Genomic DNA, 26945 nt, shown 5'->3' on the forward strand with positions numbered 1-26945 from the left:
AGTATCTCAAAATGTGTCTATATTTAAAGATAAGGTCTTTAAAGAAGTGATTTCAGTTTTTATGTTTTAGCTTTTTATGTTTAGGTATGTGATCAATTTTGAGTTAATTTTTTGGATAAGGTTATGAGGTGTCAGTGTTCACTTTATCCCATAAGGATGTACAAGAGTCCCATTTTCTGCAAAGACTTCCACTTATCGAATAAATTACCTTGGCATCTTGTGGTGCCTGGGTGGCTCAGATGGTTAAGCATCAGATTCTGACTCAGGTCATGATCTCATGGTTCCATGGGTTCAAGCCCCGCATAGGGATCTGTGCTGACAGCTCAAAGCCTGAGCCTGCTTCAAATTCTGTGTCTCCCTTTCTCTGTGCCCCTCCCCCCACTCATATTCTGCGCATCTCTCAAAAATAAATAAACGTTAAAAAGAATTTTTGTATTACTTGCATCTTTGTCAAAAGCCAGTTGACCATATATGTATATACATGTGAATCAACTTCTAGATTCTACTTTGTTCCACTGATATATATGTTGATCCCTATGCCCAGTATCTCTGTGGCTCTACAGGAAATCTTGAAATCAGTTATTTAAGACTTCCAACTTTGTTTTTACTTATTTTTCTAAATTTTTAAATAATCTAAGTTATTTGCACTTTTGTGTGAATTACAGAATCATGTCAATTTCTTTACAAAAAAAAAGGCCTATTGAGGGGCGCCTGGATGGCTCAGTTGGTTAAGTGTCTGACTCTTGATTTTGGCTCAAATCATGATCTCACAGTTTGTGAGATCAAATCCTGTGTCAGGCTCTGCACTGACAGACTCCTCTCCCTCTCTCTCTGCCCCTCCCCTGCTCATGCTCTCTCACTCTCTCTCTCAAAATAAACACTTTTTTAAAAAGGCCTATTGAAATCTTTACTAAGATTGGCTTGAATGTACAGATAAATTTCAGGATAATAGATACCTTAACAATACTAAGACAATACTAATACTAAGACTCATAAACATAGTATCTCTTTATATAGGTATTATATACAGTCTTTAATTTCTCTCAGCAATGTTTTGTACTTTTTAGTGTTCAGGTCATGCATATCATGCACATAATTTCATGCTTTTTAATGTTATTTGAACTGATGCTGATTTAAATTTTATTTTCCAATAGGCCATTACTATTATAGATAAACAATCTGTTTATGTATGCAGTTGATCCTTGAACAATGTGGGAATTAGGAACAACACCACCCCTGCCTAGTTAAAAAGCCATATATAACTTCTGACTCCCCCAAAACTTGACTACTAATAGCCTACTACTGTTCAAAAGACTTGCCAATAACATACCTGATTAATACATATTTTGTATATTAAATGTATGATAGTGTTCTTATAATAAAGCAAGCTAGAGAAAAGAAAAATATTAAGAAAATTATAAGGAAAAGAAAACACATTTATAATATTACACTATATTTATAAAAAAAAATTGACATATAAGTGGGCTTGTGCAGTTCAAACCCATGATAAGGGGTGCCTATATTGACTTTCTCTAGACTGAGAACTTGCTATATTCAGTTATTAATTCTAATAGCTTTTTTTTTATTGATTCCTTAGTATTTTATAAATACACAATCACGATGTCTGAGCAAAACCATTTTCTTTTTCTTTTGAAATCTAACTTTTATTTCCTTTTTGTGTCTTACTATTCTAGATACAGTACAATGTTGAACAGAGTAAGAAACAGACATCTGGGGGTACCTGGGTGGCTCAGTCAGTTAAAAGCCTGACTCTTGATTTTAGCTCAGGTCATAATCTTGAGGTTCATGGGATGGAGCTCCATGTTAGGCTCTATGCTCGGTGTGGAGACTGCTTGGGATTCTGTCTCTCTTTCTCTCTCTCTCTGCCCCTTCCCCACTTGCGTGTACTCTCTCACTCTCAAAATAAATAAATAAATGATTAAAAAAAAAAAAAAAAAGACATCTGAGCCTTATTCCTGAAAGTGGACAAAAAACATTCAGTCTTAGAACATTAAGCAGGATGTTAGCTGTAAGTTTTTCAGATTCCCCTTTATCAGATTGTTCTTTATTTACTAGAAGTTTATATTATGAACTGGCAGTAAATTTTGTAAAATGCTATATCTGTGAATTTTTAGAGGAACATGTGTTTTTTCTAATTTTTCTAACTTATTCCACTGATGAACTGAATTATACAGGTGGATTTTTGAAGACTGAATTATTATTAGCTTCTTAGGATAAATCTCACTTGGTCATGATATATGATCCTCTTTATACTAAGGGATTATATTTACCAATTTTTTGTTAATGACTTTTAGGCCCATGTTGGTCCATAGTTTTAATTTCTTATAATGTCCTATTTGGCTTTAGTATCAGGGATAGTTTGCCTGATGACATGGGAAGTACTCCCTCTTCCTCTATTTTCTGAGTTTGAGTAGTAATGGTACTTTTTCTTTATAGAATTAACCAATAAAGACATCTGAGCCTACAATTTTCTTTGTGGAAAGGTTTTAATTACTATTTCAATTTGTTCAACAGATATGTTATTTGAATTATCTGATTCTTTTTTTTTTTTTTTTTTTTTATTTTATTTTTTTTTTTATTTTTTTTTTTTAAATTTTTTTTTTTTTTCAACTTTTTATTTTTTTATTTTTGGGACAGAGAGAGACAGAGCATGAACGGGGGAGGGGCAGAGAGAGAGGGAGACACAGAATCAGAAACAGGCTCCAGGCTCTGAGCCATCAGCCCAGAGCCCGACACGGGGCTCGAACTCACGGACCGCGAGATCGTGACCTGGCTGAAGTCGGACGCTTAACCGACTGCGCCACCCAGGCGCCCTGAATTATCTGATTCTTATTGAGTCAATTTTGGTGATCTGTGTCTTTCAAGGAATCTATCCATTTCATAGAAGCTGTTTATCTGCTTGGCATAAAGTTGTTAAAAATATCCCTTTATTACCTATTTAATTCAACACAATCTGTAATGATATTCCCACTTAATTCTTAGCATTGGTAATTTTCCTTCCCTTTTTATGTTGTGTGGTCTTGTTAGATTTTATTAGCTTTATTAATACATTTTAATAATGAGTATAGCTCTTGGTTTCACGGATTTCTTTATATTATTTATTGGTTTTCTATTTTATTATTTCCTTTCCTCTATTTTGTTTATTTTTGTTTATTTTCCTCAGAAATTCAGATTATAAGATCTTTCTCTTTTTTTCTAATAAGGATTAAAAGCTATAAATTTCCCTCTAAGTATAACTTCAGCTACACTACATGAATTGTGACATTTTGTATTTCCCTTATCTCTTAATTCAAATATTTCAAGAAATAATGGCTAAAATTGCCCCAAATGTGATGAAAGAAGTGAGTCTACAAATCCAGAAGGAGTTCAATCAGTTCTAAGGAGTTCAATTAGAATAAATCCAAAGCAACATACACAAAGACACTTTGTAATTCAACTGTCAAAAGATGAAGAGCAAAATAAATACATAAACAAACAAATGAATAAACAGATGCAAAAGCAAAGCAACTCATCTCATACAAAGGATTCTCAATAAGACCATAAGCTTATCTCTCATCAGAAACCTTAGAGGCCAGAAAGCAATGGGATATATTTAAAGTGCTAAAGAAAAAACTATCAACCAAGAATTCTATTATCTGGAGAAACTCTCCTTCAAAAATGATGGAGAAAAGTGAAACCAATACTATACTATATGTTAACTAACTTGAATTTAATTTTTAAAAAATGAGAAATTATGACATATCCAGATAAACAAAAGGTGAGAGTTTATTACACTAGACCTTACTACAAGAACTGCTAAAGGGAGTCCTTATTTTGAAATAAAAGAACACAAAACAGTAACTTACAGTGGTATAACAATATAAAGATCTTCAGGAAAGATAAAAACATGAAAAAATAGAAAGCCACAATTATTGTAATTTTGGTTTGTAACCCTATTTTTATTTATTTTTTTTTAATTTTTTTTTAATGTTTATTTATTTTTGAGACAGAGGGAGACAGAACATGAGTTGGGGAGGGGCATAGAGAGAGGGAGACACAGAATCTGAAACAGGCTCCGGGCTCTGAGCTGTCAGCACAGAGCCTGATGTGGGGCTCGAACCCATGAACTGTGAGATCATGACCTGAGCCGAAGTCAGACGCTTAACCGACTGAGCCACCCAGGCACCCCTGTAACCCTATTTTTAATTTTCTACAGGATTTAAAAGGCAAATGCATGAAAATTATTATAAATCTTTGTTATTTGGCATACATGTAAAAAGAAGTAACTTGTGACATCAGTAACACAAAGGAGAGATGGAGCTATTTACATGGAAGTTTCTGTACATAAATGAAGTTGGTATCAATTCAAATCTGATTGCTACGATAGGATGCTAAATAGGTAATCCCCACTCTAAGCGCAAAGAAAGTATCTATAAGATATACACAAAGCAAAACGAGAAAGCAAAATGTGTAACTATAAAAAATCAAGTAAACAAAAAAGAGGGTGGTGATGGAGGATATAAAGAACATAAAAGTTGTAAGACACACAGAAAGCAAATACCAAATGGCAGAATTGATTTAAAAAGATGGCTCAACTATACACTAACTATAGGAGATTCACTTTAGATCTAAAGACATGAAGGCTGAAAGCAAAAGGATGGAAAAGCTATTCCAAACAAATAGTAACCAAAAGAAGAGTAGGGTGGCATTACTAATATCAGACAAAATAAACTTGAAGTCAAAACCTGCTACAAAGGATACTATACATTGATGATAAAAAGGTCGATTATGAAAAACGTATAACAATTGTAAATATAATGCACCAAAATTGAAGACCCAACATATATAAAGCAAACAATGGCAGAAAGGGAGAAACTGACAACTATACAAGAGTTGGAGACATCAATAACCCACTTACACTAATGGATAGAAACTGCATAGAGATGAGAAAGGAAAAAGAGAACTAGAACAACACTGTAAATTAGTTGGACCTCATAGACATGTATAGAACTTCAGTCACAACAGAGAATACACATTTCTCCAAAAGGGACAGGGAACATTCTCCTGAAAAGACCACATGAGTCCATAACACAAGTCTTAATAAATTTATAATCACTGTAGAAGAAATGGACAAGAGACATGAATAGACACTTTCCCAAAGAAGATATCCAGATGGCTAACAGACACAAGAAAAAATGTTCAACATCAGTCATCATCAGGGAAATACAAATCAAAATCACAACGAGATACCATCTCACACCATTCAGAATGGCTAAAATTAATAGCTCAGGCAACAACAGATGTTGGCAAGGATGTGGAGAAAGGGGATCTCTTTTGCACTGCTGATGGGAATGCAAAGTGATGCAGCCACTCTGGAAAACAGTATTGAGGATCCTTAAAAAGTTAAAAATAGAACTACCCTACAACCGAACAATTGCACTACTAGGTATATATCCAAGGGCTATAGGTGTGCTGTTTCGAAGAGGCACATGCACCCCAATGTTTACAGCAGTGCTATCGACAATAGCCAAAGTATGGAAAGAGCCCAAATGTCCACTGACAGATGAATGGATAAAGAAGATGTGGTACACACACACACACACACACAGTGGAGTATTACTTGACAATCAAAAAGAATGAAATCTTGCCCTTTGCAACAATGTGGATGGAACTAGAGGGTATTATGCTAAGCGAAATAAGTCAGTCAGAGAGGGACAAATATATGACTTCACTCATGTGGAATTTAAGATACAAAATTAGTGAACCTAAGGTAAGGGAAGCAAAAATAATATAAAAACAGGGAGGGGAAGAAAACATAAGAGACTATTTTTTTTTTAATTTTTTTTTTTTTAACGTTTATTTATTTTTGAGACAGAGAGAGACAGAGCATGAACAGGGGAGGGGCAGAGACAGAGGGAGACACAGAATCCCAAACAGGCTCCAGGCTCTGAGCGGTCAGCACAGAGCCCGACGCGGGGCTTGAACTCACAGACCGCGAGATCGTGACCTGAGCCGAAGTCGGACGCTGAACCGACCGAGCCACCCAGGCGCCCCCATAAGAGACTCTTAAATACAGAGAACTGAGGGTTGCTGGAGGGGTTGTGGGTGGGGGGGCTGGGCTAAATGGGTAAGGGGCATTAAGGAAGACACTTGTTGAGATGAGCACTGGGTACTATACATAGGGGATGAATCACTGGAATCGACTCCTGAAATCATTATTGCACTATATGGTAACTAACTTGGATGTAAATTAGAAAGAAAGGAAGAAAGAAAAAAAAGAAAGGAAGGAAGGAAGGAAGGAAGGAAGGAAGGAAGGAAGGAAGGAAGGAAGACCACTGTAATCATACAAAAGATCTTTTCTGGTCACAATAGAATAAAACTAGAAATCAATAAAAGAAGGAAAACTAGAAAACTCACAAATATAAGGAAATTAAATAACACATATTAAAAAAATTTTTTAAGTTTATTTTTCCATTTTGAGAGACAGCAAGCAGGAGAGGGGCAGAAAGAGGGAGAGAATCCCAAACAGGCTCTGCATTGCCAGCACAGAGCCTGATGCGGGGCTCAAACTCACAAACTGTGAGATCATGACCTGAGCCGAAACCAAGAGTTGGATGCTTAACTGACTGAGCTACCATGTGCCCCTAAACAACACATATTTTAAACAACCAACAAGTCAAAAAAGAAATTACAAGAGAAATTAGAAAATACATTGAGAAATATGAAAATGAGAACACAATATACCAAAACTTAAAGGATGCAAAGAAAGCAGTGCTAAGAGAGATATTTATAGCTATAATGACATGCTTTAAAAAAAAGAAAGGGGCACCTGGGTGGCTCAGTCAGTTAAGCGTCCAACTTCGGCTCAGGTCATGATCTCATGGTTTGTGAGTTCAAGCCCCCTGTCAGGCTCTGTGCTGACAGCTCAGAACCTGGAGCCTGCTTTGGATTCTGTGTCTCCCTGTCTCTGTCCCTCCCCCACTCATGCTCTGTCTGTCTCTCTTTCTCTCTCAAATACATAAACATTAAAAAAATTTTTTTTAAATAAATTTAAAAAAGGAAGATCTCAGGGCGCCTGGGTGGTTCAGTCGGTTAAGCATCTGACTTTGGGCTCAGGTCATGATCTCATGGTTCATGAGTTCGAGCCCCACATCAGGCTCTGCACTGATAGCATGGAGCCTGCTTGGATCCTGTCACCCCCCTCTGACTACCCCTTCCCTGCTCTCTCTCTCAAAAATAAACATTTAAAAATAAATAAATAAAAATTAAAAAGGAAGATCTCAAATTAATAAACTAATTTTGTGCTTTCAGGAAGTAGAAAAAGAAGAGCATGCTAAATCGAAAACTAGCAGAAGGAAGGAAATAATAAAGATCACAGAAGAGATAAATGGGAAAAAAAAGAATAGGAAACAGCAGAGAAAATCAATAAAGCCAAAAGTTGGTTCTTTGAAAGGGTAAAAAAAAATTGACAAACCTTTAGCTAGAATGACTGTGGGGGGGGGGGGGGAGGGTAAGACTCAAATTACTAAAACCGCAAAAGAAAGAAGCGACCTCACTACCAATTTTACAGAAATAAAGATTATAAAAAACATCATAAACAATTGTATCTCAACTTGGATAGCCAACATAAAATGGACAAATTTGAAGAAATACACAATCTACAAAAACTGAATCATGAATAAATAGAAAACCTGAATAGACTTATAACTAGTAGAGAGATTGAAACAGCAATCAAAAATCTCCCAACAAAGAAAATCCCTGAACCCAGTGGATTCATTGGTGAATTTTACAAATCCTTTAAAGAATTAACACCAATCCTACTCAAACTCTACCAAAAAACTGAGGTGTAGAGAATATTTACTAACTTATTCTATGAGGCTAATACTACCCTAAGAGCAAAGGCAGACAAAGATATTAGAAGCAAAAGAAACTGGGGCGCCTGTGTGGCTCAGTCAGTTGAGCATCTGATTTTGGCTCAGGTCATGATCTCATGGTTCATGAGTTCAAGCCCCATATCAGGCTCTCTGTTGTCAGAGCAGAGCCCACTTTGGATCCTGTATCTCCCTCTCTTTCTCTCCTTCCCTCACTTGTGCTCTCTGCCCCTCCCCCACTTGAGATTTCTCTCTTTCCTCTCTCCCTCTCTCTCTCTCTCTCTCAAAAAGCAAAAGAAACTATAGACAAATATCTCTTATGAATACTGATGCGAGAATCCTCAACAAATTCAGCAACCAAATTTAGCAACATACTAAAAGGATTATAACCAAGACCAAATGGGATTTATTCCCAAAATTAAAGAGTAGTTCAACATATGAAAATCAGTTAATGTAACATATAGAATTAATAGAATGAAGAACCCCCCGCAAAAAAGCCACATAATTATTCTCAATTGATACAGAAAAAGCATCAATGACAAAAAAAAAAAGTGAATAAACTAGGAATACAAGGAAACTTCCTCAACATTATAAAGCAATATATGAAAAACCCACAGCTAACATCACACCCAATGAAACAACCCACAATGCCACTCTGCACCATTTCTATTCAATATAGTAGTTTAAGTTCTAGCCAGAATAATCAGGCAAGAAAAAGACATCCAAATTGGAAAGGAAAAAGTAAAATGATCTCTGTTTGCCAATGATATGATCTTATAATTAGAAAACTAAAGATCCCTCCCAAATATAAAGCCAATAAATCTAGTAGTAAAGTTGCAGGATACAAAATCAAGACACAAAAATCAGTTCCCTTTCCAAACAACAGCAATGAACAACTGGAAAAGGAAGTTAAGACGACAACCCATTTACTACAGCATAAGAAATACTCAGAAATAAATTTAACCAAGAAGGTTAAAGAGTTGTACTCTAAAACTACTAAATACTGCTGAGAACAATTAAAAAAAGACATAAATAAAAGGAAAGACATCCCATGTTTATGGATTGGAAAAATTAACATTATTAATAATACTACCAAAGCCAGATACAGAGTCTTTGGAATCCCTATCAAAATCTCAACAGCATTCTTTGGCAGAAAAAGAAAAAATCCATTCTAAAATGAATAAGGAGGGGTGCCTAGGTGGCTAGTTGGTTGAGCGTCAGTCAGATTCTCGATTTCAGCTCAAGTCATGATCTCATGGTTTGTGAGTTCGAGCCCTGTGTCAGGGCTGTACTGACAGCACAGAGCCTGCTTTGGATTCTCTTTCTCCTCACTCTGCCCTTCCCCTGCTCGTGTGTGCTCATGCTCTCTTTCTCTCTCTCAAAATAAATAAATAAACTTAAAAAAAATGCATAAGGAATCCTGAGGAGCTCCAAATAACCAAAACAATCTTGAAAAAGAACAAAATTAGAGGATCCACATTTCCTGATTTTAAAACTTACTTTAAAGTTAAAGTAATTGAAACACTAATGGCATAAGGATAGACTTACAGACCAAGGACACAGAATAGGAAGTCTACACATAAGTCCTTGCATATGTGGTCAATGGATTTTCAATAAGGGTACCAAGACCGTTCAATGGAGAAACGGGAAACTTTTCAACAAATGATGCTAGGAAAAGTTGGTATCCACATGCAAAAAAAATGAAGTGGACCCATACTTTACACCATACATAAAATTATCTCAAAATGGCTAAAATATCTAAATTTAATACCTAAACTATTAAGTCCTTAGAGAAAACATAGGGGGAAATCTTCATGACATTGGATTTAGCAATAATTTCTTGGTTATGACACCAAAACACATATAACAAAAGAAAACAATAGATAATTGAACTTGATCAAAATTTCACAATTTATAATTTTTGTGTACCCAAGAATGCTATCAACAGCGTGAAAGACAACTCCTAAAATGGGAGATGATATTTATAAAGCATGTATCTGGTAAGGGATTAATATATAAAATATAAAAAGAACTACAGCTCAACAATAACAACAAAATCCTTATTCGAACATGAGGAAAAGACTTGAATTAAACATTTCTCCAAAGAAGATACACAAATGGATAATAAACACAAAAAACATCACTAGTCATTAGGGAGATACAAACCAAAACCACAAGGAGATGCCACTTCATATCCATTAGGATGGCTATTATCCAAAAAATAGTAAATAACAAATGTTGGCAAGAATGTGAAGAAATGGAAATCTTTATGAAATGCTGCTTTCTGGATCTAAAATTATACAGTTGCTGTGGTAAACAGCATGATGGCTCCTCAAAAAGTTATACAGATTTACCATACGATATAGCAATACCATTTCTAGCTATATATTCCGAAGAACTGGAAGCAAGGGCTCAAACAGGTAACTGTATACCAATGTTCATAGCAGCATTATTCATAATACTCAAAAGGTAGATCCAACCTAAGTGATCACAGAAGAATGGATAAACAAAATGTGGTACATACACAAAATGGAGTATTATTCAGGCATAAAAGTGAAATTTTAATACATGCTACAACATGCATGAACCTTGAAAACAAAAATTATATTAAGAGAAATAGGCCTGGGGCGCCTGGGTGGCGCAGTCGGTTAAGTGTCCGACTTCAGCCAGGTCACGATCTCGCGGTCCGTGAGTTCGAGCCCCGCGTCAGGCTCTGGGCTGATGGCTCAGAGCCTGGAGCCTGTTTCCGATTCTGTGTCTCCCTCTCTCTCTGCCCCTCCCCCGTTCATGCTCTGTCTCTCTCTGTCCCAAAAATAAATAAACGTTGAAAAAAAAAAAAAAAATTAAAAAAAAAAAAAAAAAAAAAGAGAAATAGGCCAGATACAAAAGGACAAATATTGTATGATTCCATTTATACCTAGAATAGACAAATTCTTACAAACAGAAAGAATAGAGGGACTGTGGGTAGAGGATCTGGAGAGCTACTATTTCATAGCTACAGAATTCCTGTTTGGGAAGATGAAAAAGTTGTAGAAATAGACAGTGTTTATGGCTGAATAAATTACAAATATATTTAATGGCAGTAAATCGTACACCTAAAACGGTTAAAATGATAAATTTATGTTATGCATATTTCACAATTTAAAAAAAAGGAATAACAATAAATATCAGAGGAACAGATCAAAGATTTGAGGGGCGCCTGGGTGGCGCAGTCGGTTAAGCGTCCGACTTCAGCCAGGTCACGATCTCGCGGTCCGTGAGTTCGAGCCCCGCGTCAGGCTCTGGGCTGATGGCTCGGAGCCTGGAGCCTGTTTCCGATTCTGTGTCTCCCTCTCTCTCTGCCCCTCCCCCGTTCATGCTCTGTCTCTCTCTGTCCCAAAAATAAATAAACGTTGAAAAAAAATTAAAAAAAAAAAAAAAAAAGATTTGAGAAGTCTCTGAGGTATAGAACTGAAAAGTGAGAAGCCAGAGGACTATTGGTTTTCATTACAATCATTTTATATTATTTGTGTATAAGAATTAATTTGATAGCAAATTTATTTTTTAAAGCTTAAAAAAAGGAATTATAATAATGAATTCAACAAATGAAAAACTGGGGAAATGTTGATATGTACTATAGGGAATTAATACCCATGTGATCTATTAAGTCCATAAAAATTAATAAAAAAGATACAGTATAAACAGACAATAAATTAAAATAAATAAGCAAACCCCCCAGAACTATCAATCCACTATTAATAAAAACAATTAACTAAGACAGAAATAAAATGTTTGAAAGCTTATTTATCTTCTCATTCTTTTTAGTTGAAAAAGTAGAAACAGAAAATTTTATAATCCATTCATTATGCCAATTTATAAATCTGCTAAAAAAGTATATTTAAATGTTACAGTCTCTATAGTCACCCAATAATCAATCATCAATTTCAGTAACTGTAAAATTAATACTGTGCTATATCTATTCCAAAAATTAAATTTAGGAGGTAATATTCCGTTTATATTTAGAGTAGTTACTTTTCTTTTACCAAGTAATGTATTTCACCTCAATATATTAATAATTAGGATGTATTTTCAAACTGCTGAACCCAGCTAACAAAAACTACATCATTTGAGAACACTGCTACAAGATGATATGGCGTACTGTTCAACGGTCTGTTTTCTTTCTCACTGTAACTTTTCCAATGACAATTGTATTATTGTCAATTTAAAACCTTTATATTAGATTTGGTTTTCCTCCATATATACACTAAAAAACCCAAGAAACAAAAAACAAAACCCCAAAAAACCATACCAAACTGCTTACTAGCATATAAACAATCATTCTTACCATGTCTTTGAAGCCTAGTAGAATATGAAATTATTTATTCAACTGGGCATTTCATGGCTCACTTTTGTGATCATGATTGGGAAATATAAAAAGGTATTTATTAATGTATTGAGATTTTACTTTTCTTAGCTCCAAGTTTAATTATTAGTTTTCTTTAACATAGCTGTTTGGTGTAAATGTTCACACTTTGGGATAAATATTGCTTTCTTTTAAGAATTTTTTAAATGTTTATGTCCATTTTTTTTCTGGATATTCTTGTAAAAAAAAAAAAAACAACTATCTGATTAAATTTCTTCTGAAAGCAATTCTTTCAATTTATCTACAGGAAGACTAATTTACTGTATCGGGCTAAAAAAGTATGTGTCTTGGTCCCATTTGGGCTGCTATAACAGAATACCTCAATAGCTTTTAGACATAAGAAATGTATCACTTACACTTCTGGAAGCTGGAAAGTCCAAGATCAAGGCACCAGCATGGTCACATTTGGTGAGGTCCCTCTTTCAGGTTCATAGCTGGCATCTTTTCTGTATGTCCTCACATGGTAGAAGGGGCAAGGTTTCTCTCAGTGTCTCTTTTATTAGACACTAATCCTGTTCATAAGAATTCTAACCTCGGGACTTAAGCACCTCCCAAAGGCCCCACTCATAATGTCACCATCTTTAGGGGTTAGGATTTCAACATATGAAACTTTGGGAGGACACATTCAGGTAAAGCAGTATGTACATAAATGGAGAAACAGTAGCAGAGTCAAAAGTATTTCAGTATTGCCATTCAAATATATTATTTATTTATGCTACTATCCTTACATATACAACTTCCAATGAGAAAATAAAAGGAAATACCACTTTTCTACACTGGAATTTAGCTTGGATTTTGATAAAGTATGATTTTACTCTCAGAAATTATATGTAGTTTTAATAATTTAAATATTAGGACTAAAATACACTATGTAACTCAATTTTACACAGTATTATTAAAAACCAGAGTGACTTTAAAAACAAAAATGTCTAAAAAACGTTGAAAAAAAAATTTATAAAAAAAAAACCAAAAATGTCTAGCCTCGCCAAGTACATGAAGTAAAAAGATGGGCAACAAAGAAAGTCTGATTTTAGATTCAGATTAATGAAACATTCAAAAGTATAATTTGTGAAAGTGAAAATGAATATACTTTTTCCCGTCTACTATGAAAAAAATCAAGCTGCCCCTAAAAATAAAAATAATGTACACATCATAAACAGTCCTCATATAACAAACACTGCTTGAAGACTTTTAGTGTTTTAGAGTTTCAAGTAAAACAGTGAATGGACTATCTCAATCAATAAATAAGTAAAATATATGATACTTAGAAAATTATAATTCCTGTTGCTTCCTGGAAACTTACCATGGTAATCCCATGTGATTTTTTAAAGGCAAGAGAAATAATAAATATTCCCTTACCTTGTAAGATGGCAAGAAACACAAAATTCCTTGGCTCACAGTCTGACACACAGATAACACAAGTGCGCCCACTTCATCCTGAAACTCGAAAGTTTCTGTGTGCTGGAAGGTAGCACAGAGATTCCGACCCTTGGGACCTGACCCAATGGTGCCAACCCAAACCTAGAATATAAATATGTATTAGAGTCATGCCTGAACCAGGCAGGCAAATTAGCATTTAGTTGGGAGCCTTAATTACGTATATTACGTGTAGTCAAAAGATCAAGAAACAAGTTTAGAGAAACTTTATTTTTAAATTGTTGGTGTTTCTCTATTTTCATTAATTATATATAAATCTAAATTATAAAAGTTTTACTTTAAGCGCATCACTGACCACTCAGGATACAAGAAAAAATTACTTTTCTATTTCCTAAACAGTTTTGTAAAACTAAACATGCAACAAAATTTTGTTGGATAATGTAAACAAATGAAATGAGTAAATCAGAAATGATTCCAGACTATTAGATGAAGGCTTGTATGATCTGCTATAGGTAAGTCTTTAAGACTTGACTATGGTAAGAGTTATGAATATACTCAACAAATTTACAAATTCACTGATGCTCAAGGATCTGTAGTCCTAAAAAATCAGACCCACCAAATTTTGGTTATTTGCAATTCATTTATATTCATACAGATCTAGTATTAGTGTGATTTGACTAAGAGAAACTAAAAACTTTACTGGTAATCTACAGACAATATAAACACTTCAGATTGTTGAAACTAATAGCCCTATATTTTCAAATAATGTATGAGACTGAGGTACATTTTACAAGATGACATCTAATGGACACCAGTTTAACCAACTTTTAACTAAATGATTAACTAGTAATAAGATAAACTGATATTAAGTGTTTCCTGACATGATGCAATGGGAAGTAACAGTATCACTTATATAGTATTGTTACCAAACTGTTTAACCTGAATCTTATCAACAGGAAACAATCAGATAAAATCCAGATTATAAGACATTCCTCAAGATAACTGCTAACTTGAATTCTATAAAAATGTCATGAAAGACAAAAAAAATAAAAGGCAAAACAACAGTTTTAAAGACTAAAGAGATATGAAAGTCAAATGCAATACATAATACTTGATTGGATCCTGGGTCAAGAATAAACAAAATAGGGGCACGGATGATGGTCAGATTTCAGGTCAGGCCATGATCTCTACGTTCGTGAGTTCCAGTCCCACATCAGGCTTGCTGCTGTCAGCGCAGAGCCTGGTTTGGATCCTGACCCCTTCTGTCTGCCCCTCCCCCACTTGCAGTGTGTCTGTCTGTCTGTCTGTCTCTCTCAAAAATAAACATTAAAAAAAAAAATGGGAATGCAAGCTGGTGTAGCCACTCTGGAAAACAGTATGGAGGTTCCTCAAAAAATTAAAAACAGAACTACCCTATGACCCAGCAACTGCACTACTAGGTATTTATCCAAGGGATATAGGTGTGCTATTTCGAAGGGACACATGCACCCCCATGTTTACAGCAGCACTATCAACAATAGCCAGAGTATGGAAACAGCCCAAATGTCCATTGATGGATGAATGGATAAAGAAGATGTGGTATATATGTACAATGGAGTAGTACTTGGCAATCAAAAAGAATGAAATCTTGCCATTTGAGCTATGTGGATGGAACTGGAAGGTATTATGCTAAGTGAAATTAGTCAGAGAAAGACAAATATCATATGACTTCACTCATATGAGGACTTTAAGAGACAAAACAGATGAACATAAGGGAAGGGAAACAAAAATAATATAAAAACAGGGAGGGGAACAAAGTATAAGAGACTCATAAATATGGAGAATAGAGGGTTACTGGATGGGGTGTGGAGGGGGGATGGGCTAAATGGGTAAGGGGGCATTAATGAATCTACTCCTGAAATCATTATTGCACTATATGCTAATTTGGATGTAAATTAAAAAAAATAAAATTAAGTATTATGTTGAAAAAAAATAAAAAATAAAAATAATTTTCAATTCATGAAGCATACCAAAAAAAAAAAAAACAAACAAACAAAATAAAAAGATATAAAGACATTTTGGAAATAAATAGATAAATATAAATATTGACACTATTGTACCAATTTTAAATTTCCTTAGTATGATCATGGTATTGTGGTTATATAGGATTATGAAATTGTTCTTTTTTTAAAGTTTGAGAGAGAGAGAGAGAGAGAGAGAGCAAGCAGGGGAGGGGCAGAGAGAGGGAGAGAATCCCAAGCAGGCTCCCCATTGTCACCATGGAGCCTGATGCGGGGCTTGAACCCACGAACTGTGAAATCAAGACCTGAGCAGAAATCAAGAGTAGGATGCTTAACCAACTGAGCCACCCAGGTGCTGCAGATTATGTAACTGTTCTTGAGAGACAGTCTCAACTAATTAAGGGCAAATGTCATGATGTCTACAAATTACTTTCTAATAGTTTATTCAAAAATGTACATTATACACATACACATATATAATGTGATTGTTAACATTTTGCAGTTTTCCTCTTCTCTCTTTTATATGTACACATGAAAAATGTTAACAATTGATGAACCTATGTGAAGGGTATAAAGATGTTCACCATATTAATACTATTTTTTATACCTTTCTGAAGTTTATAATTGTTTAGAAGTTGAGGGCATCAATAAATGAATGGACAACCAAAATGTGGTATTACATACATACAATGGAATATCATTCAGCCTTAAGAAGGTAGGAAATTCTGACTCAGGTTACAACATGGATGACATCATGCTAAGTGAAATAAGCTAATCACAAAAAATATCTATGATTTCACTTATATTAGAGTATCAAATTCATAAAAATAGAAAGTAGAAGGGTGGTTACCAAGGGCTAGGAGGAGGGGGAAATGGAGAATTGTTGTTTAATGGGAAAAGAATTCTAGTTTTGCAAGATGAAAAAGTTCTAGAGATTGGGTACACAACAATGTAAATATACTTAACAAGATTGAACTGTACCCTTAAAAATGGTTAAGATGGAAAATTTTATGTTACATATATTTTATTACAATTAAAATAAAAATCATGTTTTATAATCAAAAACTCAAAAAAAGCCAAGAGTTTACTCTTTAAAAAGATTAATAAAAAGGATAAACTGTACCAACACTGATAAAGAAAAAACATAAAACCAGAGAATACAAATTGATAATATCAGGTAGGGATAAGAACATGGCTACAGAGTTCATAGATATTAAAAAGATAATAAGACATTTTATAATAAAAAATAAAGTTTTAAAAAGTTGGGTGGGGACACCTGGATGACTCACTCGGCTAAGCACCTGACTCATGATTTCAGCTCAGGTCATGATCTCACTTTGTGAGTTCAAGCCCTGCACTGGGCTCTGTGCTGGCAGTGTGGAGCCTGCTTGGGGATTCATTCTCTCTCTCTCTCTCTCTCTGTCTCTCTCTCTTTCTCTCTCTCTCTCTCTGCCCTTCCCCAACTCATGCATACACGGTCACTCTCAAAAATATATAAAGAAACTTCAAAAAAAGAAAAAACATTAGGGGTAAATGTTACAATAAAATTCAACTGAACAATTATCATTTTTACTATTATAATCCATTGACATTATAGGTTAAATAGGCTTTTGTGTACTAGTTTGAGAACTTAGAGCCTATAATACCATTCTTATGAGAAAATATACTAAAGTTATTAATAGCTTCCCATGTTTATTTGAACTCTGAAGGAAGGTACTTAAAACTGTGGAGCATAAAGTGCTTGTGATGAGCACTGGGTGTTGTATGTAAGTGTTAAATCACAAAATTCTACCCCTGAAACTAATATTACACTGTACGTTAACTAACTGGAATTTAAAAAGAAAGTTTAAAAAAAAGTGGAACATATATTTTTCCTTCACTATTGTTTACAGCAATGTTTCCAAAGAGGAGTACTCTGCCATTATAGAAAGCACAACTCTTAGTTATATAGTAGCTTAGCATTCCAGGCCCCCACCTACTAAATATCAATAGTTCCTGCCAAGTAATTGTGAAAACCAAAATGTCCTCACAAATACACCTTGTTGGTTAAAAACAACAGCTTTATAAAGAACTAGAATTGTGTTAGGCACACAAATGATGCTCAATATGTAGCTAACTGCTTTAAATGACTTCATAAAAAGAAAGAGGGTAGATTGACAAATGACAGCTCAAATGTTCCTAGGGAATTAAATAACATTTATTGTTCTAAAACATTAAAATTTTAAGTTATATGACTCATGAGAGTTTTTAATTCATTTCAGATATTCAAACATATGCTGAATATTTGGTAACTAATGCCAGGTATTAATCTAGGTGCAGTGGAAGAATGGGAACATGGAAGGAATAAAAAAATACCACTGTCTAATGGAAAAAAGAAACACATGAGCAAAGAATTATGCATAGGAACTATGGTAAAGATGTTAAATTTTTTAAGTTTATTTTGAGAGAGAGAGAGAGAGAGAGAGAGAGAGAGAGAGAGAGAGGGGGACACAGCGTGCGTGGGGGAGGGGTAGAAAGAGGGAGAGCCTCTGCACTGCCAGCACAGAGCCCAATGAAGGGTTCCAACCCACTAACTGTGAGATCATGACCTAAGCCAAAACAGAGTTGGATGCTCAACTGACTGAGCCACCCAGGAGCTCCTTGTTTTGTTTTTAATTCTCATTTTTTTAAAAAAACCCTAAAAAATATTTAAATGAGGAAATTGCAATATAGTCTTTGCATCTAAAGTGTGTATTTTTACTCACTAAACTCAAGGAATGCTATTTATCAGTATTTCCCTTGGTTGACACTACCGAGTAGCTGACAGATTTTCTTTTATTCTAAAGCTAAGATGTTGGATTTCCTACAGGATCTGTTTGCTAGTATTTCAGGTATCTTCTAATTTTTTTATATAAAATTATATTGACGTAAAAAGATTGAGAGCCTTCAGAAAACTAACCTGTGAGTTATTAATGACATGATTAGCCTCCAGTTGGATACTAAAAGTAACACCAAGTTCTGATGAAAAGGATTTCATTGGTGATAATGTCCCAGATGTCAAAACAATGGTCCAAACTTTGCCATTAATATCTGAAAAGGCCTAAAAGGAAACATTATTAAATACATAAGATCATCTTTAAAACAGTCAAACATATTTATTTAATTGTTGGTACTGAGCAAGATGACAAAATTTTCATTTACAACATGATAGGCTTACCACAGCTGGATTTAAGCACCAAAAATTTAGCATGCGAACTGCAGTTTTCTGTCTTACACGTTTCCTACTTTTTGCTTGAGCAAAGAATTCATTTTTATCTGAAGAATCAGTCTGATTTATCCAAGAATAAGTCTGTTGAATAGCAACTTTATAATCATCTGCAAATCTGCATGAAAATAAAATGGTAATTAAATGCAAAACTTCATGAAACATATGATGTCCCAGATACATACAATGTATAAACTGATTATATTAAAACTAAATTGAAAGTCATGGTATCTTCCCACTCAAAGATAACATTTTCCCCACCAACAACCCCCACCACTAATTAAATTAAACTCAGTAACTCTGATAGAAAATGAATCATTAAATCTTACAATCAACTTTCTCACTTAGAGATTAGATATTATCTAAATATCCACCCCTTACCATTTCCCATTCCTACGTTCAAACAATACATAAATCACGGCAGAAACAGAATTAAAATCCAGGTCTCTAATTCCTAGTCCAGAGCTCTTTGCATTCTGTGTTACATTATCAGCTACAAAACAGATAATAGGGTATCATTAAAGAAACTAAACAGTGGATTATACTTTTTTTATTACATGAGAAAAATGGAGAGAATTTTTACTGAAGATTTCAAAAGTTTAGGAAACTACAAAATTTAAGTTCCTTTAAAATATGGGTCTCAGTCTTCATTAACTTTTAATGAAGATATTGATTTTTGTGATGCCATCCAACTTATAATTTTTCAATAAGAGGCTATACACACTTCAACTTACAGAATAAAACTAGTATTCCCTACCATGTCCTCACAATAATATTTACTGTTAACTTCATCTCTAGAGAGATCAGATCTGAAAGTTCAAGTCAGAACCCTAAAATCTGTGGAGAGAATTTTATAAAAGTACAGGGAGCTAAAAACTATAAAACATTTAGAAGAAAACATAGGGAAAAATTTTTATGATACCATATTTGGCTACATTTCTTGTATATACCAAAAACACAAGCAACAAAAGAAAAGACAGATAAACTGGGTTTCATCAAAATTTAAAAACTTTTGTGCATCAAAGGACACTATCAGAGAATGAGAAGACAACCAAAGAATAGAAAATCTTTGTAAAACATGTATCTGATATGGGATAATATCCAGAATATATAATTAACTCTTATAACTCCACAACAACAACAACAACAACAACAAAAACCACAACCCAATTCAAAAATGGGCAAAGGAGGGGCACCTGGGTGGCTCAGTCGGTTAAGTGTCCAACTTCAGCTCAGGTCATGATCTCGCAGTTTTTCAGTTCGAGCCCCATATTGGGTTCTGTGCAGACAGCTCAGAGCCTGGAGCCTGCTTCAAAGTCTGTATGTCTCTTCTCTGCCCCTCCCCCACGCGTGCTCTCTCTGTCTCTCTCTCAAAAATAAATAAATACTTTTAAAAATGGGCAAAGAGGGGTGTCTGGGTGGCTCAGTTGGTTGGGCATCTGACTTTTGGTTTCAGCTCAAGTCAGAAACTTGCAGTTTGTGGGTTCAAGTGCCACATGGGGCTGTGCACTGACAATGCTAGGCCTGCTCGGGATTCTCTCTCTCTCCCTTTCTCTCTTCCCCTTCCCCGCTGGCTCTGTCTCTCTCTCAAAATAAACTTAAAAAAAATTTTTTTTAATGGGCAAAGGATGCAAATAGACATTACTCCAATGAAAACCTGCAAATGGACAATAAGCATATGAAAGGATGCTCAACATTACTAGCCATTAGTGGAGGGTGGGTAAATCAAAATTATAAGCAGATACCACTTTATACCCATTACGATGGCTATTATCCAAAAACCAGAAACAAGTATTAGCAAGGCTGTAGAACAACTAGAAATGTTGTGCATAACCATGGGAATCTAAAATGTGCAGCTGCTATGGAAAACAGTGTGTTGGTTCCTCAGATAGTTAAATATAGAATACCATATGATCCTGCAATTCCACCGCTAGAGACTCAAACAGATACTTGTACATCAAAATTCACTGTAGCATTATTCACAATAGACAAAAGGTGAAAATAATCCATGGTACATACATACAATGGAATAATCAGCCATAAAAAGGAATGGCATTGATCTATATTACAACATGGATAAACCTTGAAACCATTATGCTAAGTGAAATAAGTCAGATGCAAAAGAACAAATATATGATTCCACTTTTGGGAGATATCTAAAGGACAAATCAATGGAGATGAAAGAATAGAGGTTACCAGAGATTGTAGGAAGAAAGAAATGAGATATAGAGATCCTATCTGGGCTTATGAAAAAGTTCTGGAAGTGGATGACTGCACAACAATGTGAATAAACCTAATGCTACTAAAATATATATTTGAAAAATGGTTAAAATAGTAAATTTTATGTTATGTATATTTTACCATACAAAAAAAAAACAGGAACCAAATAGTACTACAATTTAATAAGGGGTAGAGTGAGGGGAGTTAATTCTTTCTCATATTCCACATTTCACTAGATAGAGGCTTTATGCAATAAGAAAGAGACTTTCTGACACTGGAAGAAACATATCTAAAACTACACTTAAAAGATAAATGTTTAAGTTCAGTCATATACAACTAAAAATTTAATGCTGAATGAACTAATAAGATGTATTTAAAGTATATTTATTTCAATAATCATTTTCATTAATAAAGACTAATTTCAATTGATCTAAGTCTGTGCCAATAAGTAAGAGTAATATTTATACCATTTATTTACAATGATCGTAGGTACTCACACAAAACAAGTATGGATTAAATACATACTAGTACCCAATAAAATTAATATTTTTAAGATGAAAAATACAGAGGCGCCTGGGTGGCTCAGTCGGTTGAGCATCCGACTTCGGCTCAGGTCATGATCTCATGGGTCCGTGAGTTCGAGCCCCGTGTCGGGCTCTGTGCTGACAACTCAGAGCCTGGACCTGTTTCAGATTCTGTGTCTCCCTCTCCCCTGATCCTCCCCTGTTCATGCTCTGTCTCTCCCAGTCTCAAAATAAATAAACGTTAAAAAAAAAATTAAGATGAAAAATACATATCATATGTATTTACTTACTTGCTGTTTTGCCTAAAAAGATAGTCAAACACCATAAAAAGTCCTTTGAGTATTATTTGAGTTGAAGCACTAATAATCGGTACTTCTCTTGTCTCCTCTCTACCATGAATTGGTAAGACTTTTTCTTCTTTTTGAAGGACAGAAGAAAAATGTCCCTGAAAGAAATTACTATTAAGTATACTGCAGGAAATGGGAAGAAGAGGAAAAAAACCTCTCAAAACTATAATAAAACGCAAATGAAATATACATTGAAATTTGAGGAAAACATTACCAATACACAAGTGCTAAAAGTATGTTTTAAATTCCCACATATTCCAAAATTCTCTTCAGAGTTCAAGACTCTTTAATAATAAGTTGTACACTTAGGAAGTTCATTACTTCTTCAGGCAATTAGAGTATTATTTAGCACCCTTCAAAAGTCATGACCTAGGCATGTCTAGTGGGCCCAGTTTTTAGAGCAGGCAACTCTTGATCTCAAAGTTGTGAGTTCAAGCTCCATGTTGGGTGTAGAGCTTACTTAAAAAAAAAAAAAAAAAAAAAAGAGAGAGAGAGAAGAGAAGAAGAGAAAAGTAATGGACTAAATAAAAATGTACCAAATGGTTTCTCCAAGGAGCTTAAGAGTTGATACGCCACCTAAATGCCTGAATTATTTCCAGGGAGTATTCCAACGAGAATAATATGACTGCATGACAAGGAAAATCTTAAAAGTGACTCAAGGAAATAATACATGCTAAATACAGAATGTATACTAACTGGCTCATTTGTTTTCATGTGACTAATAAGTTTTAATACAGATAGAAGTGTGGACATAAAAGGGACGCCTGAGTGGCTCAGTCCGTTAAGCGTCTGACTTCAGCTTAGGTGATGATCTCGCGGTTTGTGAGTTCGGGTCCCTTGTCAGGCTCTATGCTGACAGCTCAGAGCCTGGAGCCTGCTTCAGATTCTGTCTCCCTCTCTCTACCCTCCTCTGCTCGCACTCTGCTCTCTCTCTCTCTCTCAAAAATAAATAAATCTTAAAAAAAATAAAAAATAAAGTGCTTAAAGCAAACTAAAAAAAAAAGAAGTGTGGACATAAGAAAAAAGAAAAATACGCATTCACACATTGTGAAAACTGAATATTGAAGCAAAAGATATTGGTGACAACTCTGATGTTTGACAATAAAGTATGTGTTCAATAAAAATAAAATGGGAAAATAGTTAAGATAAATTAAGACATAATATTAACATTCAGATATATTTTGAAATAATACACATCTAGAGTAAAATTAGTTTCCACTGAACATTGAAGGATACAAATAGAAAGATTTTTGAAAAAGAAACAAAAAATGAAAACATTAACTTGGAAAAACATTCAGGACTACAAATTATTAACGAAAAACAAGTATTCAATTGTTCTTCTTTTTTGTTAATTTTTTTTAATGTTTGTTTATTTTTGAGAGACAGAGAGACACAGCCTGAGTGGGGGAGGGGCAGAGAAAGAGGGAGACATAGAACATGAAGCAGGCTCCAGGCTCTGAGCTGTCAGCACAGAGCCTGACGCAGGGCTCGAATTCATGAGCAGTGAGATCATGACCTGAGCCAAAGGTGGACGCTTAACCAACTAAGCCACCCAGGCGCCCCTCAACTGTTCTTTTTAAAAATCAAGTCCCCTCAGCAATACTTTATATAAAGGCTACAATTCTTCCCCAACATTGGCAGAACACTGGCAATTTACTCTGTAAAACTACAGAACTTCTGAATAGACATTTTTCCAAAGAAGACATTCAGATGGCCAACTCTCACATGAAAAGATGGTCAACAACTAATCATTAGGGAAACATAAATGAAAACCACAGTGAGATACCACTTTACACCTGTCAGAATGGCTAGACTCAAAAAGACAAGAAATAAAAAAGTGTTGGTAAGGATATGGAGAAAAAGGAACCCTCTTGTATTGTTGGTGGGAATGTAAATTGGTGCAGCCAATGTGGAAAGCACTATGGAGGCTCCTCAAAATATTAAAAGTAGAAATACATTATCCAGCAATTCCACTATTGGGTATTTAGCCAAAGAAAATGAAAACACTAATTCAAAAAGACAAATGCACCCCTATGTTTACTGCAGCAATATTTACAATAGCCAAAATATGGTAGCAATCCAAGTGTCCATACATAGATGAACAGATAAAGATGTGGTGTATATATACACACAATGGAATACTACTCAACCGTAGAAAAGAATGAGGTCTTACCATTTGTGGCAACATGGATGGACTAGAGGCTATTTTGCTAAGTAACATAAGTCAGAGAAAGACAAATACTACATGATTTTACTTACATGTGGAATCAAAAACAAAACAAATGAATAAACAAACAAAAAGCAGACAAAGACTCATAAATGCAAAGTATAAATTAATGATTTGCCAGAAAAGGAGTGGGAGATACAGACTTCCAGTTTGGAATGAGTAAGTCACAGGGATAAAAGGTACAGAATAGGGAATAGTCAAAGGTACTTTAATAGCATAAGATTGTAGCATAGCATAACATAAAGACTTGTTGAATCACTAAGTTGAAAGTAATGTAATACGTGAAAACTAATGGAACGTTGTGTGTCAACTATATTTAAAAAAAAAAAATTTTTTTTGAAAGAAAGCCCAAACTACAGAAAATCCTCAACTACTGAAGGTAAGGCAATGTACTAAAAACACATGGACTGAATGAAATTCTACATATTGAATCATGAAACTACTCCAAGGCTACTTCTGCCTAGGTTACCTAAAAATTGACAAGTGGGTTTATAGATAAATAGAAAACTATGCATATTTATTTACCAGTAATTATTACTTCACGGGACACATAAAGTTGTATACAAATTTAACCTAGTAAGCTACATGATAGTTACTATCATAAGCTATGATAATATGTATACACGATAATGACATACACACCGAATATTAATTATGGTGAAAGAATGAAGAGAGGAGAAAGGTAAAGAGAGGAAAAGTAGAAAGAGAGAGGAAAAAGAAAGTGAGTGTGTGAGAGACTGAAAGGGAGAGACAGTGTGTGTGTGTAAAGGGGATAATGCATCATCATACATTATAGGAAGTCAATAGAGAATATCTAAAATTGAAAACTCAAAAGCAGCAGAACTCAAATGTTATTTAGAAAACGGGTTAAATATCAGAAGAAATCACCAGAAGAGTTAAAAGTGCCACTGGGGGGCGACTGGGTGGCTCAGTCAGTTGAGTGTCAGACTTCGGCTCAGGTCATGATCTCGCGGTCTGTGGGTTCGAGCCCGCATCAGGCTCTGTGCTGACAGCTCGGAGCCTGGAGCCTGCTTCGGATTCTGTATCTCCCTCTCTCTCTACCCCTCCCCCGCTCATGCTCGCTCTCTCTCTCTCTCTCTGTCAAAAATACATAAATATTAAAAAAAAATTTTTTTAAATAAATCAAAGTGCCACTAGGAAGTGAAAATTGGGATTGAGAAGGAGTGGGGCAGATGAATGCTTTTCTTGATGGTACTGACTCTTTAAATTATATACATGCTACTTGTGTAAAAATTAACTTCTAAAAATTTAATAATCGCAATGTTGAGTTTCTTAGCTAGCTAGAATTAAAGGAAATTTCCTTAACCTAATAAAAATGTAACTATAAAAATCCTACAGCACCTATCGAATGGGAAAAAATTTACAAATCATATATCTAATACAGTGTTCATATCCAGAATATATAAAGAACTTACAGTCAATAATAAAAGACAACCCAATTTCAAAGTAGGCAACAAATTTGAATAGAGATTTCTCTAAAGGAGATCTATAAATGGACATTAAGCACTTGAATAAATGCTCAACATTAGGAATTATGAGGGAAATGAAAATCAAACTACACTGAGGTACCACTTCATTTCCCCTAGAAAACTATAAGAGATAACAAGTATTAGTGAGGATGTGAAAGAAATCAGAATCCTTGTACACTGTTGATGGGATTGTAAAATGGTGCAGCCCCTTTGTAAAACAGATTGCAGTTCCTCAAAGTTAAACACAGAACTCTCTCAAAAATAAACATTAAAAAAAATGTTTTTAAAGGGGGGGGTGGGTGGGGGGACGGCGCCTGGGTGGCTCAGTTGGTTAAGCATCTGACTTCAATTCAGGTCATGATCTCACGGTTCATGAGTTCAAGCCCCACATCAGGGTCTGTGCTGATAGCTCAGAGCCTGGAGCCTGCCTTGGATTCTTTGTCTCCCTCTCTCTCTGCCCGTCCCTGCTGTGCTCTGTCTCTGTCTCTCTCAAAAATAAACATTAAGAAAAATTAAAAAAAAAAAGTTAAACACAGAGTTACCAAATGGCCTGGCAATTCCCCTAAGTATATACCCAAGAGAATTAAAAATATAAGTACACATAAAAATTTGGACATGAATGGTAAAAGCATTATTTATAATAGACAAAAATAGAAACCAACCAAATGTGTCAAGTGATAATGAATAAACAAAATGCAGTAGATTTATACAATGGAATATTATTTGGTAATAAAAAGGGAATGAAGTACTCATGAATGTTACGACATACATAGATGAACCTTGAAAACATACACAATGAAGGATACCAGTCACAAAAGCACCATATCATGTTTCCATTTATGCGAAATGCCTAGAATAGGCAGGTCTATAGAAACAGAATGTAAATTAGTGGTTTCCAGGAGCTGGGGGAGAAGGAAATAGGGAATGCTTGCTAATGGATACGCAGTTCTTTATGAGGTGATGAAAATGTTCTGAAATTAGATAGCAGTGATAGTTGCATAACTCTGTGACTATACTAAAAATCACTGAATTGTATGCTTTAAAATGGCAAATTTTATGGCATGTAATTATATCTCAGTCTAGCTGTTAATAAAAAATAAAAGAATTTTAAAACAATACAGTAGACATGTTACTAAAGGATGTAACACTAGTAATATAGCCTCTTTTAGGTAGCAGTAAGACCAAAATGTGTTTCACTGCCCGTGATAAACAATGCTCTAAAAGTTGAAGCCAGCAAAGAAAT

General features: G+C 34.7%; 1 protein-coding gene across 1 annotated transcript in view; it reads right to left on the bottom strand.

Annotated features, from left to right (window-relative positions):
* BRIP1 (BRCA1 interacting DNA helicase 1) overlaps positions 1-26945 on the bottom strand; it is a 214480-nt gene that overhangs the window by 106964 nt on the left and 80571 nt on the right. The window contains 4 exon segments of the mRNA XM_086686787.1: positions 13633-13794; positions 18589-18729; positions 18847-19012; positions 21929-22083. Of these exon segments, the coding sequence (XP_086542913.1) occupies positions 13633-13794; positions 18589-18729; positions 18847-19012; positions 21929-22083 (624 nt within the window).

Source organism: Puma concolor, chromosome E1 (assembly GCF_028749965.1).
Source record: "Puma concolor isolate L17-30 chromosome E1, mPumCon1.1.hap2, whole genome shotgun sequence".
Taxonomy (NCBI): Eukaryota; Metazoa; Chordata; class Mammalia; order Carnivora; family Felidae; genus Puma; species Puma concolor.